This window comes from Chionomys nivalis, chromosome 11 (genome assembly GCF_950005125.1).
Source record: "Chionomys nivalis chromosome 11, mChiNiv1.1, whole genome shotgun sequence".
Lineage (NCBI taxonomy): Eukaryota > Metazoa > Chordata > Mammalia > Rodentia > Cricetidae > Chionomys > Chionomys nivalis.
Window position 1 is genome coordinate 23,077,527 of NC_080096.1, and position 16,511 is coordinate 23,094,037.

General features: G+C 51.9%; 1 protein-coding gene across 2 annotated transcripts in view; it reads left to right on the forward strand.

Annotated features, from left to right (window-relative positions):
- The window catches only part of Kiaa1522 (KIAA1522 ortholog), a 30,485-nt gene that overhangs the window by 8,314 nt on the left and 5,660 nt on the right, over positions 1–16,511 (forward strand). The window contains exons 1-4 of one of the 2 annotated variants that reach the window (XM_057784914.1): positions 3,205–3,346; positions 15,329–15,499; positions 15,586–15,641; positions 15,890–16,010. In XM_057784914.1, coding sequence (XP_057640897.1) covers positions 3,256–3,346; positions 15,329–15,499; positions 15,586–15,641; positions 15,890–16,010 — 439 coding nt within the window. In that variant the 5' untranslated portion in view covers positions 3,205–3,255. Of the gene's footprint in view, positions 1–3,204; positions 3,347–15,328; positions 15,500–15,585; positions 15,642–15,889; positions 16,011–16,511 lie in introns of those variants that run through there. The other variant, XM_057784913.1, reaches the window with a different exon arrangement.

A 16,511-nucleotide genomic window follows, 5' to 3' on the forward strand; every position in this document is an offset into this window, starting at 1 on the left:
GCTTGGCTAAATGCAGGAAGGAAGGAGGTGAAAGCAGCTGCCTCAGGCAGGAGGAGTGAAATCCTCCACCTCACCCAGTGTTCCAGCCCACTCTGTCTTTCTGCTCCTCTGCCCTCCAGTCTGGTTCTGCAAAATACTGCTGCTGCAATCCTAGCTACGCGCAAAACTGCTATGGGGACAGCCTGACCTGCACAGGCACCGAACCTGAATCTTGTGGCAGGGTATGCTACCTACTGGGTTTCTGGGGTGGGAGGAGATAACCATGTCAGGCCTCCTGTCTGCTTAGGATGTTCTCTCCTGCAAGCCTCTAGCCCCCATTCTGCAAGTGGGGGTGGAGTCACAAGGTACCCAAAGCTAATCATGTGGTTCCTGGGCTCTTGACCCACCTGCTTAGCCATATGTGGCAGCTAGGGACTAAATCTCTTCCCTGATCCTGCAGCCAGGTCTTGTCTTTGAAACAAAAAGCACTAATGTGCCATTGCCGCTACCCCCATCAGTTCAGTACCGGCACTACCACCACCAGACAGACACAAGAGCCACACTATTGCTTCTGTACACAGTAAGCAGGCCTCACTATCTCCATCTTTGCCAGCCTCAGCATCACACAGGGCACACCTGCTATGTGCCGAGCTTGGATTGCCAAGGATGACTATTGTGGATATTTTTGTGGTTGGTAAAGCAAATACCTAAATAATTTGATGTCTTAGAGGAAGTTCTGGAAAGCCCTTGGGTATGCTCAGAATATCACAGGACAGCACCTGGGGAAGTACGGAAAGTTGGGCCAGAGAGAAGGGTACGTGGAAGAGGCGAGGGTCAAGCAAGGCTTTGATAAGGAAATGAAAAGGAGTCTTCCAGGCAAGGAGAGCGGCCAGCAGATATGAAGTTTGGAGGTGCACACTAGAGAGGGCCAAGTCCCTTTGTGTAGTTAGAGCTCTGAGAATGAGAACATAGCTGGAGAGAGGGCTCCTGGGACAGGCAGGGGCCTCTGGTGGCCAAGGCACCCTCCATTCCAAATACCCTCCCAAGCGTGTGCCTACCTGTCCATACTCAATTCATGCCAAAGGACAGATGTGCGCTTACTTTGCGAGTGTTCTCTGCTCTGCTCCCACACACCGCCCGTCTCCATTAGGTACTTTAGTTTCCTCATCTGTGAATAGAGTTGAGGCAGTAGATCTGTACGGTCTTCTTCCATCTTTCTTGCCTCTTTCCTTTTGACGTGTTCATTTATTTATATATTTATTGTGTGTGCATGCCACAGCATGTGTGTGGAGGGCAGAGACAACTAATGGGAGTTGGTGTCCTTCTCCCGAGTGGCTCATGGGAACTGTAACTCAGTTGGGAAAGCATGTCAGCTGGTGCTTTTACCTGCCAGCCAGCCAGTCCTCTCCTAGCTCCTCGGTACAGGATTCTGTTCTCTATGCAGAGACTGCATACTGCTTGGTATACAGACAATGTTGTTTTCTGTAGAGGAGTAAAATGCCAGCTCTTCAGGGACAGCACTGTTGTTAACCTCAGGTTCTTGGTAAGCACGGGGCCTCTGGGAGGGTTGGGATCAGCTTTGACCCTCTCTCATTTTGCAAGAAGGGAGTCGAATGTCCTGGAATCCCTGGGCATTTCAGCAATGTGGTATAGTGTAGTAGAAAGGCTTGCTCAGCTGGCAGAACTACACAGAAACTAGAGCCAAGGGCTTTGAACTCCTAGCCCAGTTTGAGAGGTTAGGTAACAATGATGGTGATGATGATGGAGAGTTGCTCTCGAGGCTGTGGGGCAGTGGTATGCAGTGCATTGCTCTAGGGCAGCAGTGAGGACAGAGGTAAGGCCCTTGGGTAGCCTAGGAGACTTTCAGAAGTGGTCAGGCTTAGTGTGGGTTTTGAAAAGAGACTTCTGGAAGGGGCACACAACTTTGCATTGTGATACATGGGTGACTTCAGATGTCTATACTTACATGCACACACAGGCATCAGACACGATTGCATTCATACTTATACACAAAACATACACAGTCTTATCGACAAACATTATGCATATATATATATACACAGACAGATGGTTACAAACGCAAATACAAATCAGTGATATTCAGCTGCCCTGAGCAATACAGTCACAGTGCTAAGCAAACAGACACACACAAAAAGTACACATTCAGGCAGAGTGGTGGTGGCACACCACTTTAATCCCAATACTTGGGAGGCAGGGGTAGGTGGATCTCTGTGAGTTCAAGGCCAGCCTGGTCTACAGAGAGAGCGTTCCAGGATAGGCACCAAAACTACACAGAAACCCTGTCTAGAAAAACAAAACAAAGTACACATTCAGACATGAAGACAAACTTACAGGGACACACATGCACCATACATGGTTATATTAGTCAGAGACAACACAAATGTTTAGGAAAGAGGGTATATATGTCCATCTACACAAATATATCAATGTCTGCAGTTACATATAGATGCCCAGGTACTCATTCTTCAAGGTCAAAGACAGATAAACAAAGAGAAAGGCATGGAAAGCTGTAGGTTCGGGTGAGTCTGGATGTGGCTCCTAGCTCTGTACTTACTTAATGGATGCTCTCAGTCAGCTGACGTTAAGGAATCCTAGTTTCCCCATCGGTAAAATGCACATGACAAAAGTATCTACCTTGTAGAATTATTTTGTAGATGAAGTGAAACACCGCATGAAAGCTGGTAGCACAGTGCTTCGCACACACTGAGCACGAAGTAAAAAGATGCTACTATAATTTTCAACACCCCAAGTACAGAGATACAGTTAGTTCGATACATGTGCAAGTAACAGGAGAAAGGCGATACATAAACACGTGACACTCACGGAGTGGTGGGCTCAGCAGCAGCAGGGGTCCGACCCCCGCTTGTCTGGACGACAGGACAGCCCCTAGTTCTTCTAGTTCTAGCTCAGTCCTCCCGGAAAGGCAGGGCACGCTGGGCTGGGAGAACCCGCGACCCGCCTACCCAACCTGGACAGCGGGAGCCCTTTCCCTAACGCTCAGGGTGGGGCGGCTCAGCAGGTCTCCCTGGTCCCTTGGAGGGGTGGAGCGGAAGGGCCATACGCCAGGCCCCGCCCCTCCGGCCCCGCCCTCGGCGTGACCATTGGCCGCAGCACCAGGGGGCGTGGCCGGACTGGGGCTGGGGGCGCCCGCGGTGGCCGCCCGCGCGTCTCGTTACCTCCCTCCCCGGGCTGCGGGCCCGGCGGCCGGGCTGGCTGGGCCGCGCTCGGGTACCTACGCCAGCTCCCGCACTCGCTATGGGCAACTCACACCACAAGAGGAAGGCCCCCAGCGGCCCCCGGACCCGCAGCTTCTGGCGCTTCGGGCGATCGGCGAAGCGGCCGGCAGGTAGGGGTGGGGGCGGGGCAGGCGGGGAGGAGGGTCCCTGCAGTCCCTGCCGCCGCTGTACTATCCCCTCCCAGGGCCTAGTGGGCGTGAGTGGGGGGCCGGGAGTCCGCTCAGATACCACCCCTCACATGCACACGGACACACACGTACCCACTCATGACCGCGGGCGGGCACGCGTATATTTTTACATTTGCATACAACACCCATTCTCATGTATGTCGCTGCAGTGACCAAAACCGCATACAGTCACACCCACACACTGGCACCGGGACACAGTTCCTGAGGCACAGGTACATATATACCTGTGCAGACGGTTTCCATACATGGCCACATGAGCTACACCCACGCTTAGGTTGACACACAGGCACACACATGAGTCATGTAGGTACAGTTGTCCAACGTCTTAGAACCCAACTGTACACAGGTTCACAGGCAGATCCTAAGACACACAGAATGTGCACACACACCACACACCACACACACACACACACACACACACTTGTTCTCCAAACCTTTGCCCCAACAGCCTGAAAGTTTGCAGAAGGGAGGGAGACAAAGGTGGGGGGAGAAGCAGGAAACTAGGGCTGAAGGCTGGGGACCTCCTCCATCTGGCGCGATCGCGATCGGGAGCCCTGCTGTTTCTCTGAACCCACCCCCACTTCGCTACCGCATCCTCTCTCCATCATTCCAGACCCCCGCAGTTCCCGAGGTTGCCTCCCCGTCTACCCCCCCTTTCAATGCAGCCACCGGGCTGGAACGCAGTTGCAGCCCTTCCCAGCGTGCTGCGGGATCCCTCCGCGGGTCACATTCCAGTCTCCAAGGGTGGGGGCTAGGGAATGAGGAAGGCCTCCAATTCCAAGGCTGAGAGATGGCCTCTCTCAGTCAGTGCGGCAGTTCTGGATAACCCAGAGAGTCCCAAGGGGTTCTGGAGGGGGTGCCCGGTTTTCTCACCTTGTAAACGCAGAGACTGGGGAGGGGCAAGGTGATGGATTTAAAATTGCACCCCCTTCAAAAAAAGGGGTCTTCATTAGAGGCAGGTGTTGTAAGAATGGTAGCTGCTGATCTGGGGTATCAAGAGGAAGTGGGATGGGGAGTCCTTGTAGTGGGAACATCGACCTCTGTTCTCAGGATGGCCCACTTTGCTAGAGGACAGCATGGTGCGTGGTGATCTCATTCTTCATGAGGGTGATGGGAAGCCTAGATCGGGAGAAGAGGGGTCTGTTCTCCATGTGGCACTGCCAGAGGTGCTGGTGACCTTGCTCAGATTCTTTTGGTCTCCTGGATTTCCTTGGTTCCTCCACTGGGCTTGTCTGAAAGGAGGGAACCTCTGCATTGGTGATCTGGGACCCTTATGGTTCTGGCAGGCCGTTTCAAGGATGAAGAGATTGGGGTCTAGAGAAAAGGGCCTCCCTTCATTCAAGGACATTTGCATATGAATGTTTGAGTTATTGTAATGATGGCCAAACCAGTAGGAAAGGGTTAATATTGTTCATGTGGACTCACAGAAATTCCCGCTCTGTCAACTGTGAAGTTCTGGCTGTGGCTCTTTCTCGCTCTGGAAGCCACACTGAGCGACCAGGACTGGGCTTGGGCAGGGCTTCTCATTGGGCTCTCTGATGGTTGATTTGATGTGTTTGTTTCCTGAGAACCAAGTGTTGGTACAAGCTTGTGACTGAAGGAAGGCATAAAAAAACTGTTTTGGAGGCCGGGCGATGGTGGCGCACGCCTTTAATCCCAGCACTTGGGAGGCAGAGGCAGGCGGATCTCTGTGAGTTCGAGACCAGCCTGGTCTACAGAGCTAGTTCCAGGACAGACTCCAAAGCCACAGAGAAACCCTGTCTCGAAAAACAAAACAAAACAAAAAAAGAAAACTGTTTTGGAGCTGGTCACGACAGTGAGGGCCTGAAGGATGGAGTGTTGTCTCTGAGATAGGGTCTCACCTTGCTAAGGCTGGCCTCATCCTTTTACCACTAATCCCAAATCCTGGGATTATAGGCAGGGCCACAAGGCCTGGCTTTGACATCCCGTTTCACTCTGGCTTCCAGTGACTCTTGTGCTCTACTGACCTGCTGCAGCTCCACAGCTAATCAGGCTCCAAGGTGTTGCTAAGAAGCCAGAAGCATTGTCAAGGCAACACCAGTGCCAGGGCCGGGAACTATCCCAGGCTGTACATCAAATCTGTTGTGCTGGGGTGAGTTTTAGACAGCGAAGGCGAAGTTCTGAACTCAGCTTTGGAGTAACTACAGGGTTGAGATTAGTTCTGGATTGCTAACGAAGCCAGAGGACCCTTTTGTACCTGTGAAGTGTGGCGTGGCTTAGTTGGGCCTGGGCATGGAGGTGAGGGAGAAATAGTGGAGGCTCCTTCTTTGTGCCTGGGAGAAGAGATTCCGTTGTCAAGTTTCAGTGCCTTGTGTTTATGTGTTTATATTTTTGTTTTTTTGAGACATGATCTCAGTATGTAGCCCTGGCTGTCCTGGAACTCGCTCTGTAGACCAGGCTGGCCTCAATTTACAGAGATCCACCTGCCTCTGCCACCCAAGTGCTGGGATTCAAAGCTTAGGCCCAGCTAAGTTTCAGTCCCTTTGTCCTGAAGATTCAAGGTCGTTCCATCTCTCAGTATCAGGGGCCCAGGTGTAGGACTGGAATTGGAATGCTTGCACACTTTATTAGTCTGTGAAAAGGTGTAAGGTGGCCGGAGATCACTGGAGAATCCAGGTCATTGGGAACCAGTGAAGGTGTTTGAAAAAAGGGAGGAGCCCACAAAACTGGTGTGTTAGGAAGATGGCTCCAGGGTAACAGGTGCAGGTAGGGCAGGTTAGGGTAGGGGTGGGGTTGTGAGAGTGGAAACTCAGAACCTATTGCTGTAATTCAGGGGAGAGGTGATGAGGTGAGGGCTGGGACAGGGTGGGGGCTGTGGGAGCGGAGGAGAGGAGGCAGCAGAATTGACAATACTGGGATTAATCAGATGTTGAGAGCAAGGCCTACAGAGGACTGCTTGACCGTGGGATGGCATCAGAGAAAAATGAGGCTAAAAAATAATGCTAGCTCTCTTCTTTAATTCATTTCTCTTGCAGTAGTTAACAAGAGAGAAACTCGTCTTCGCTCTGTTTTATGTAGGGTAAGGCAGAACTCGAATAAGTGAAATCACTTACACAATGCTTCGAGTGAGGAGATAGCTAAAGTGTGATTCCAGCCCAAGTCTCTCAGTTCATGGGTGGATGGGTTTCACATTGTAACTATGGTCCACAGGTCTGAGACAGAAAAAACCTGAGCCCTGGGAGATTTGGGTGCTATGGAGCCCATGAGACTAGAAAGCACTGTGGGAGAGGGTCAGGAGTTAGGTTTTGAAGCCCCCAGGACTTAGAGAGAGACAGGGAAACCCTGATCTTAGGAAGGTGAAGGACTGCCTTGATAGAATGTCCTGGGAGGGTGGGTAAGGCAAAGCCTCCTCTGGGCTAAAAAGACATTACATCCTGTGTTTTAGTGTCCAGTACAACTTGCCCTCCTAAGCTAGCAGGGTGCCTGGTCTAGGGCAGTTTGGGGACTAAGCACTGCAGACAGAGTTCAGGAGAGCCACCTGTCTTCCCACCTCTTCCTGGTTCTCTTGCACTGTCCTGTCTGGCACACAAGGCCTGGGGGAGTTACCATTTCCAGTTTGCAGGTGGAGAGACCAAGGGAAGGGGCTGGTGGGTCAGACTGTCTGGACTTCCTGTGACCTCTCCTTGCTTCTGGAGCTGGAGAGCCTAAGGTCTTCCAAGTTCCAAGACTGGGAGGAGGCAGAGGCCACTCCCTCTGTCCTCCTTCCTCTTTTGGGGGAGACTTGTGACCAACTGTGTGATATCTGAATTTGCCTGTGGAAGCGCTGGGCTTGCAGATAAGGGATTTATCTGAGGTGTCTGTGATAAGCTGAACCACCTTTCATTTTTTTATGATTTATTTTTATTTTATGTGCACTGATGTTTTGCTTGCAGTATGTCTGTGTGAGGGTGTTGGATCCTCTGGAACTGGAGTTCCAGACAGTTCAGTTCGAGCTGCCGTGTGGGTGCTGGGAATTGAACCTGGGTCCTCTTGAAGAGCAATCAGAGCTCTTAACTGCTGAGCTATCCCTCCAGCCCCTGGAGCACCTTTATATTTCATGCATGGTCCTGAATGGGGGATTAGGGGCAGAATAAGACATACAAAAGGACCTTTTAGAGACTGTCTCTCCCACACTACAGTTGGAGAAACAGGCTTACAAACAATGGAGAAGCTGCAGTTAAGGGCAGCCAGAGTGCAGGCTAGTTCTGACTCCCAGGGTTGGAGCTGGCCTGTGCTTGGGCCTGGACTGCCAGAAGGGGCGAGGTCACTGAGGAAGCTGGTGTTAAGTGTGCTTTATCAAACTTTATCTTAATGGTCATTAACTCCACTTGAGATTGGAGGAGAGCTCCGGAAGTGGGCAGGGGCAGTGAGCAGCTGGTTGCGAGGGAAGACCATGGCTCTGCAGCTAGTCTGAGCTGGTTCACAGCATGACTCTTCTGTCTTTATGAGCTATGTGACCTGGGCAAGTCACTGACCCTTGAGGTGTGCCTCAGTAACAAAAGGACTTAGTGTCCGCTCGGCTGGTCTTCAGGAATACTAGTTGCTGAGGTGTTGTGAGTGGAAAGGCCTTTTCTGTTCTGCCCACGCCCTGGACAGGCTGAGGCCAGATCTGACCCAACACTGTGTTTATGCTGGGTTGTGGAGCTTTCTCTTTCTGGACAGGGCTTTGCATAGCCAGGTTGGCCTCAAATCCTGAGTGCAGGTGTTACAGACCTAGGCCACTGTGCTGCGGTTTATGCAGCACTACTGGTAATCAAACCCAGGGCTTCCTGTAAGCACTCTACCAATGGAGAGCTACATCTCCAGCCCAATCAACTCTTTTTTTTTTTCCTTTTTTTATGGGCAGCGTTGGGTATCAGACCCAGAACCTCTCATGCGGCCTGGGCAAGTGCTCTACCACTGAGCTCTATCTCCCGTGTGTAGCTAGCTACTTTTCTCTCTCTCTCAAATTATCTTCTTACTTTGTGTGTAGGGGTGTCTTGACCTCCTGTAGTTATGGAGTGCTTGTAGATATATCTATTCACCAGGTGTGCTGTGCCACCAGAATATTCCCTGGGGACTGGAGTTACAGATGATAGTGAGCCTCCATGTGGGTGCTGGGAGCTGAACCCTAGTTCTCCGGAAGAACAGCCAGCTCTTCACTGCTGCAGCTCTCTAGCCCTCTCTGAGACAGGCTGTCTGGAATGCATGGTAGTCCTCCTTATGGTGTCGTCACCACAGCAGTTGGTGAGTGACTTTCCTTAGTGTCCCCAGGCACTCTGAGGGGAGGGGGACGTGAGTCCTACTTCAGAGAAGAGCCGACATGGGCGGAGAGCCCTAACTTATTTGTCCAGAACCTGGAATCCAGTGTTTCTGACTCTTGGTCTTTCCTCCACCGATTCATGCTGGCTGCGTCTCTGGCATCCATAAAATGGGGATAATCATGCTCCCAGGGAGTGAAAGGAAGGGCTTGGAAATTCGGAATTCCCTGACCGGAGGGGGTGATTATGTCATTGTTGGGGCAAATGCTGACCTGGAAACTCATTATGACATTTATTATATTATTGTAGCTAATTCCTCCCTTTACTAGGTCCTGTCCCCCTAGGGCACCCTGAGGGACGCGATCCTCCCCTTCTGCTCCAGGCATTCCCTGCCCCCCAATATTTACATTAGAACTGGCCTGGCCTGTCAGCTCTGCCCCTGCGGAGGTGGAGCTGGACTCTGGGAGGAGGGAAGTAACCTTTTCATTTTCAGAGGTGGGGTGCACCTTTTTTGGTCAGGGAGGTTCTGAGGCTCTAGCTATTCTTTGCCCATTAACAGATTTGGGACTGCCATGGCATTTGGTTTGATTTAAATGTGAGATCCACAACTTTCTGGTTGGGTGATCTTCAGCAAGTGAAGTCTCTTCCTCTTGAGTCTCCTTGTGCTCTTTATAAAAAGACAGACTTCACCTTGGCTGATGGTGGAAGAAAGAGTGTTAGCATCAAGGTGTCTCCACTGAGTTAGCCTGTAGGCTTGGTCCCTTTGTTGTCTTGCTTCCTTGGGGAAGAGCAAGTAGGATGGACGCTTGGTTCTGCCTCTGTCTGTCTGGAAGAAACCTCCCTCTCTCCTGCTCCCCAGCTTGTCTACCTGGATGTAGTGAGGGGTTGAGACCAAGACCCTTTAAATACCCCGAATCCTGGCCAGAGAGGTGGCCAAGGGCAGAAAAGACAGGAGCAGAGGGTTGGCTGGAGGGTGCCAGCTCCTGAGCAAGGCCACCTGGCCAGCTGTACCCTCCCCCCTCATTCTTCTCCCCTGAGTCAGGCCTGTTCACTTGTGGGTGTGCCACCCCCGCCCCTTGTTCTGGAATGGGGCAGGTTGAGGCCTCACCCTATAGAGGATGTTGCCAAGAGAATATGCACACATGCGCACAAGTGAGTGGCTCTGGAGGGAGGGAGACAGGTCCTTGTCCCTGTCCCCAGGCTCAGGAAAGCCCCTGGGTAGCAAGTACACACACCTGCCTTCCTTTACAGGCAGCCACTTGGCAGGCCCCGCGTGGGTCTGCAGCAGTCCTGCCTTCGGTGAGCAGGATGTAGGCTGGAGGGGACAACTGAGCAAGCTTTGTTGGTGTAGTCCTGGACGACGTATCCATGTGTGGAGGTGGCCACCGTGGGACGTTCTCAGGGCACATCCTCTGCCCCTGACCATGGACTGTGTCTGCATTTAAGAGCTTACTTTGTACTTCCTGGTGTGCCACAGTTGATGGGACACAGCTGGGAGCAGGAAGGCTTCTGAGATCTTCTTTCCCTAGGCAGGTGGGGGTGGTGGCAGCTAGAGCCTGTGCCTCAAGGTCCCTGCGGGCTGGAGACAGAAGTGGCCCTGGAAAGCTCCTCCCATGCCCCCCCCCACCGTTATCAGCTCTGTGAGGTACCCCTCCCTAATAGATACTCGGGTTGTAGAGCCCCTTCCCAAGTTAGCCGCTGTCAGAACAGGCTCTGGGTAGGGGGAGAGGCTTTGGGGTCACTAGATGTTATCAGGTACAAACACCTTGGCTCTGGCTGGGGATTTTTTTTCTTGCAGCTGTGACCTTGAATGCCAACTGTGGGGCTAGGACCTCTGAGCTAAAATCATCCTACCCCCAATTTAGCAGGAACCCAGCCCCTTTTTCTCTGTTTAAGGGAAACTGCCCTGCTTGTGAAAGGAAGTCTTTAGCTCCCAAGCCTCCTGGGTCCTTGTTGAGTTACTAGGATAGAACCTGCCTCCAGGGCTATTGAAACAGGTTTTGCCTTTCACACCAGAGGCAGAGGCTAGTGGATCTCTGTGGGTTTGAGGCCAGACTGTTCCAGAACAGCAGAGCTACTCAGAGAAACCCTGTCTTGTAAAACCAAACTAAACAAAGAAAAGCCTGCACTTCTTGAGGTTGTTGTGTAGACACTTGCTTCGACGCCACATAACCTGACCCGTAAATGTTTCTTTATTTTCCTTTCCTTTCCTTTCCTTTCCTTTCCTTTCCTTTCCTTTCCTTTCCTTTCCTTTCCTTTCCTTTCCTTTCCTTTCCTTTCCTTTCTTTTTTTTCTTTTCTTTCTTGAGACAGGGTTTCTCTGTCCTAGTTTGTCCTGGAACTCTGTAGACCAGGCTGGCCTCTGCTTCCCAACTGAAGATGTGTGCCACTGTTGTCTGGCTAAATGTTTGTTTTCTAGAATGAGGTTCTAGTCAGTGCTTCAGTAGTCCCTGAGAGGTCAGAGCTAAATGGAGAAGGAGGAGTTGAGGGGTCTTGAAGCTTTGGAGCCGCTGAATTCTTAGCTCTTCAGGGAGGGGTGCAGTGAGGGACAGGATTGGATTGCAGTAGGACACAGGTCACAGATCCTTTCGTCACAACTACTGTGGACTTTTCCGGAGGATCTCACAGTAGCTGTCACTGCCCAGCTGAAGCCTTCATTGATGTCCCAGGGTAAGGGCTAGGGGTCACCTGACCTACCACTCCCCCCCCCCCCAGCTCACTGTGTGTGTTCCAGCTGTGCTGACTCCCTGGTTAGAGAAACCACCACTCTCCCTCAAGGCTTTTGCAGTAGGCAATGTCTGCCCTGGCCAGCATCTCGTGATTCAGGGCTCTGCTCTCATGTCCTTTCTTTTTCTTTCTTTACATTGGTTTAAATTCTGTTTTAATTTTTTATGTAAGTGAATGTTTTGCTTGTGTGTATGGATGTGCATATGTGTGTCCGGTGCTCAGAGGCCAGGAACAGCTGTCAGTCAGTCAGATCCCCAGGAACTGGAGTTACAGGCAGTCGGGAGCCGCCCTTTGGTGTTGGGAATGGAACCTGTGTCCTGCAAGAGCAGCCAGTGCTCTACAACGCTCAGCCATCTCTTCAACTCTCTCTCTCTCTCTCTCTCTCTTTCTCTTTTTTTTTGTTTTGTATGTTTGTTTTTGCTTTCTTTTTTTTTTTAAATATTTATTTATTATGCATACAATATTCTGTCTGTGTGTATGTCTATAGGCCAGAAGAAGGAATCAGACCCCATTACAGATGGTTGTGAGCCACCATGTGGTTGCCGGGAATTGAACTCAGGACCTTTGGAAGAGCAGGCAATGCTCTTAACCTCTGAGCCATCTCTCCAGCCCTGTTTTTGCTTTCTTTGAGACAGGGTTTCATTTTGTAGATCATGCAGTCTAGAACTTGTGACCGTATGTCTGTCCTAAGCTCAGGAAGCAGGTGTGTGTTACTAATATGTGGCTTGTTTATTCATTTAATTTTTCCTCTCCTCTCCTCTCCTCTCCTCTCCTCTCCTCTCCTCTCCTCTCCTCTCCTCTTCTTTTCTCTTCTTTTCTTTTCTTTTCTTTTCTTTTCGAAACAGGGTTTTTCTGTGTAATTTTGGCATCTGGGACTCGATCTGTAGACCAGGCTCTCCTCAAACTCAGAAATCCACCTGCCTCTGCCTCCCGAGTGCTAGGATTAAAGGTATGCACCACCACTAACCATCTTCATTCAATTTTCCTATGTGTCTATGTACCTGGCCTTCATGTGCTGGTGCCTGAGGAGCTAACTGTCCAGTCCTGGAGGGAGTTACAAGCAGCTTGTCATAAGCTATCCAATATGAGCTCCAGAAACCGACTCCTTAGAAGTAACAAGCATTTGGAATCACTGAGCCATTTTTCCATACCCACCCTATCAAGCCCCCCCCCCCCTTTTTTTGAGACAGTTTTTTGCCATGTATCCCAGATTAGCCTGGAAGTCACTAAGGTAGCCTCATATGGCCTTGAATTTACCACCCTCCTGCCCCAGCCTCCTGAGTGCTGGGAATACAGCTGTGTGCTGCCAAGCCATGCCAGATGTTGACCTTGCTTTTATGAAAGGTCACAGCTTGTGTGGTTGATTTGAGTCTGTCTCTGAACCGGACGTTCTTTCTAACTTTTCTCCGTCTCCCCTCCCTAGCCCTCCCTTCCCCTCCTCTGCACACCTCTGGTTGTTTTTCTGAACTCCACCTAAGGGTTGTTTCTGGGCTAATTCTTTACTTTGGTGCCTGGTGAGCACTTCTCAGGGTGGCGCCTGGGAGGAGCTGTAGCTGAAGGAACAAGTCTCTTTCTCAGCCTTTCCAATCACATTGCGGGAGTGGGAAGAAAGTTCTTCCTCAAGCATGTGAGTGGAGTGGCTGTTGCCCTCGGCTGCTCCGATTCTCTGGGCATCTCCCTGACCTCACACTGTGTGTGTGTTTTATTCTGAAGCCAGCTCTGTCCCTGCCACCCTCACAAGCCTCATTTTCCGTGACCTGAACTCTTTCCTCAGAAAATTATCTTATTAGCCAGGATGGCTGGGTCCTCACGGGCACCATGCCAAGTCTGATATGGTGGCTCTTCCACCTACCACCTGGCAGCTGGGACCCTTCCCTTAGCTCTGGCACTCAAATGTTTTAACAAGAACTTGGGGCAGAGTCAGCGATCCACAGCTAGCATTGGCACTCAAATGTTTTAACAAGAACTTGGGGGCAGAGTCAGCGATCCACAGCTAGCATTGTGTGTCTTCTCTCTGCTGCCTCCAGTCCTACTCAGTGGCAAAGCACCCAGTCTCTGGGCCTCGGTTTCCCTGCCTCGTGTGTGGGGGTTAGGGGGGTGGGGTTAGTGGATGGGTGGGATCTTTCGCAAAGGTGGGAGGAGAATCTGGAGCAGCCCCTCCCCCTCCTGCTGGAACTGTGCTGTGCAGCTGGCTGGCAGGGAGCTTGCTTTGCATCCCTGCATCTCCCGAGTCCCCTTGGGGCTGGGCTGTATTGAAAGTGCTGTTCGGTGCTCTGGGGACCATCTGCTGCAGCATGGTAGTGTTCCTGGGCCGACACCTCTCGGCCCTTCTTGAGGTGTTTAAGAAGGGTGAGTGGGTGTGGCTGTGGGGGTAGGGTAGGGAAGGGGTGACAGCTCCCTTTGCCAGACCCTTAGTTTTGTGGGGACCAAGGCTAGGAAGAATGATGAGGCTGGGGGTGCTGGTCACCAGGCTGGCCACACTGTGAGTGTGCAGCCACGCTTCTGTCCAGTGGCTTTGTTGCCGCCTTTGTCTGAGTGCTGCCTGGGATCCGGGAGGACGGACCAGGTGTTCTGACCTTGGAATCTGCTGCCCTAGGGCCAGACTGCCTCCCTGCTGGGGTGCTCGCTCCCTTACTAGGTGTGACTCAATATCCCTGCTTAGAGAGAAGGAAGCCCCCTCCTGAGTCATTTTAGGGGTGGGAGGATATGTGGGAGCAGCAAGGAAAGAGTGCCCTGGGACCTCACCTGGAGGGGACCAGGTGCATTTCTCTGCCTGGGAGCCGGCGGTCAGACCTGGATTCTGACTGGAGGAGCTAGAGTTTCTTGGCTTTTCAAGGGTAGGGTCCCTTCTGGGAATGCGGACTTTGCCCCGGCTGCCCTGGCGCTCGCTGTGACTGTAGCTACCGTTCCACTGGAGCCTGTTCCTCCACTGGACTTGGGAGATTCCTGTGACCTCTGGGGGCAGGTTCTCTGCTGAAGAACACTGAAGCAGGGAATGGCAGGCCTCTGCACTAGGGACCCAGTTCTTGGGGCGGGGCTGCTAAAGGCCTTGTTTTGCTTCTACCTCTCTTTAGGGTACTGCCAAGGTCACATGACTCGCCCAGCACTTTTGCTTATGTTGTGGCTTTCATTTAAAGAGGGGCTGGGACTGCAAAGTGCTGATGCAGCCCCCATCCTCAGGATTAGATGACTAGCCCCTCTTTGGCAGAGCCTGTAACAGGATCCTCTGTAATGGAGCCCTGGCTCCTCTGGACCCGGGCCAGGCCAGGGCCTCCAGGAGAGCCCATACCTGGCCTGTTCCCCCAAGAGAGGATAAGTTCCCAGTGGGAGCTGAGGGACCTGAGCCCTCTTCTTCCCTCTCCTGCCCATCCCCCCAGAGGGCAGCCATATGGGTGAGTAGGTGTCCCTGGCCTATCCTCCCCATTGTGACTGACAGCTCCCTGGTTTTCCGTGGCATCTTCTCCTTGGACTCTGGCCAAGGGATGGTTTGAAGAAGGTGGTTTGTTTTCCTTTAAAATGAAGCTTCAGGTCTCAGAGACAAGAAATGTAGTTGCTGTGGGCGCTGCGTGTTTCAGGGGCGTCTGTGTAGAGCCCCGAGTGACTCGCGGATGCAGTTTGTGAACCTTAGACACTGTGTGTATGCAGAATAGTGTCATGTGGGTCTGTGGAAGCTGGCGTAGGTGCAGTTATGGGTTTATACTTGAATAGTGTTCATATGTAAAATGACAGAAGCCTGGGAATGTTGTCGATGTAGTGGGCCTGTGTGTTGGTCCATTATATGTTGTGATTACTCAGATATACGCACCCTTGGGCATAGTTAGTGTACGTACATGGGGTAGACAGTGACTGTAGGTGCGCTACCTGCCTGTGTTACTCTACTTAGGAATCTCCAGGACCCGTATGTCTTTGGGTCTCACTTCCTCCTCCCATCCCATCAGGCTCTGCCAAGGCTGAGAGTGACAAACGTCAGAGTGCAGGGCCCAGCCAGGGGCCAGGATCTGCGGTAGATGAACACCAGGACAATGTCTTCTTCCCCAGTGGGAGGCCACCTCACCTGGAGGAGCTGCACACACAGGCCCAGGAGGGGCTCCGCTCCCTGCAGCACCAAGGTAACTCTCCACTGCCCTGTTCTGGTGCTGCTCTCTGCTCCTGGGGTCAGGGGCCTAGGCCAACACACCCTTCTGGTATCTTCTAGAAAGACAGAAACTGAGCAAGGGTGGCTGGGACCATGGAGACACCCAGAGCATCCAGGTGAGCCCTGTGCCCAGCTCTGCCCTGCTCTTCCCTTCTGACTTAGCTTCTGGCATGCATGGCTTTGGGCCTCCCTGGATTGATTTCTTCTGTTTGTTGAAGAGGTAGATCAAATGACCTCTGACAGCTAGTCCAGGCTTGCTCCATCTGGTACCTGCTCAGTGCTCGGTGATGCTGGGAGAATCTGTGAGGGAAAATTCCAGTGAGAGGCCTGAGGCAGCCTGTCCAAGCTGATCTTCTTCCAACAGTCATCCCGGACGGGGCCGGATGAAGACACCATTTCCTTCTGCAGTCAGAAGTCCTACATGACCGAGAGCTCCACGGCAGAGGATGCTCTCTCCGTCCGTTCAGAGATGATCCAGCGCAGAGGTGTGTTGCCACCTGCTGGGATTCCTAGGCCGGGGAGTACCTTGGGCTTCCCCTTTTCCTCCTCGTCCAGGCTTATTGATTTAGGGAATTTAGGAGACACTCTCCTCTATCCTCTTGGAGGTCCATGGTGAACACTGACCCAAAGCAAGGTAGTTAAGGGTTTGAGAACCTGGATTTGTGGTAACCTAGCTGCAGTGTGGCCAGGAATATAAACCCTTCACTTGTTTGAGAGTCTGACTGAAGCTCGGGGATATAGCTCAGTTGGGATGGTGCTCGCACTAGCATTCAGGAAGTCCTAAGTTCAGTCCCTGGCATTATATAAAACCTTGTGTTAGTGCACACCTGCAATCCCAGCACTTGGGAAATAGAACTATGAGGATCAGAAATTCAGGGTCATCCTCAGCTACATAGTGAGTTAGAGGCTGGCCTAGTCTGTATGAGACCCCATCTCAAATCAGAAGCCAAAGGACTGGCTAGGGTCTGCCTCAGGGGGCATGTGTA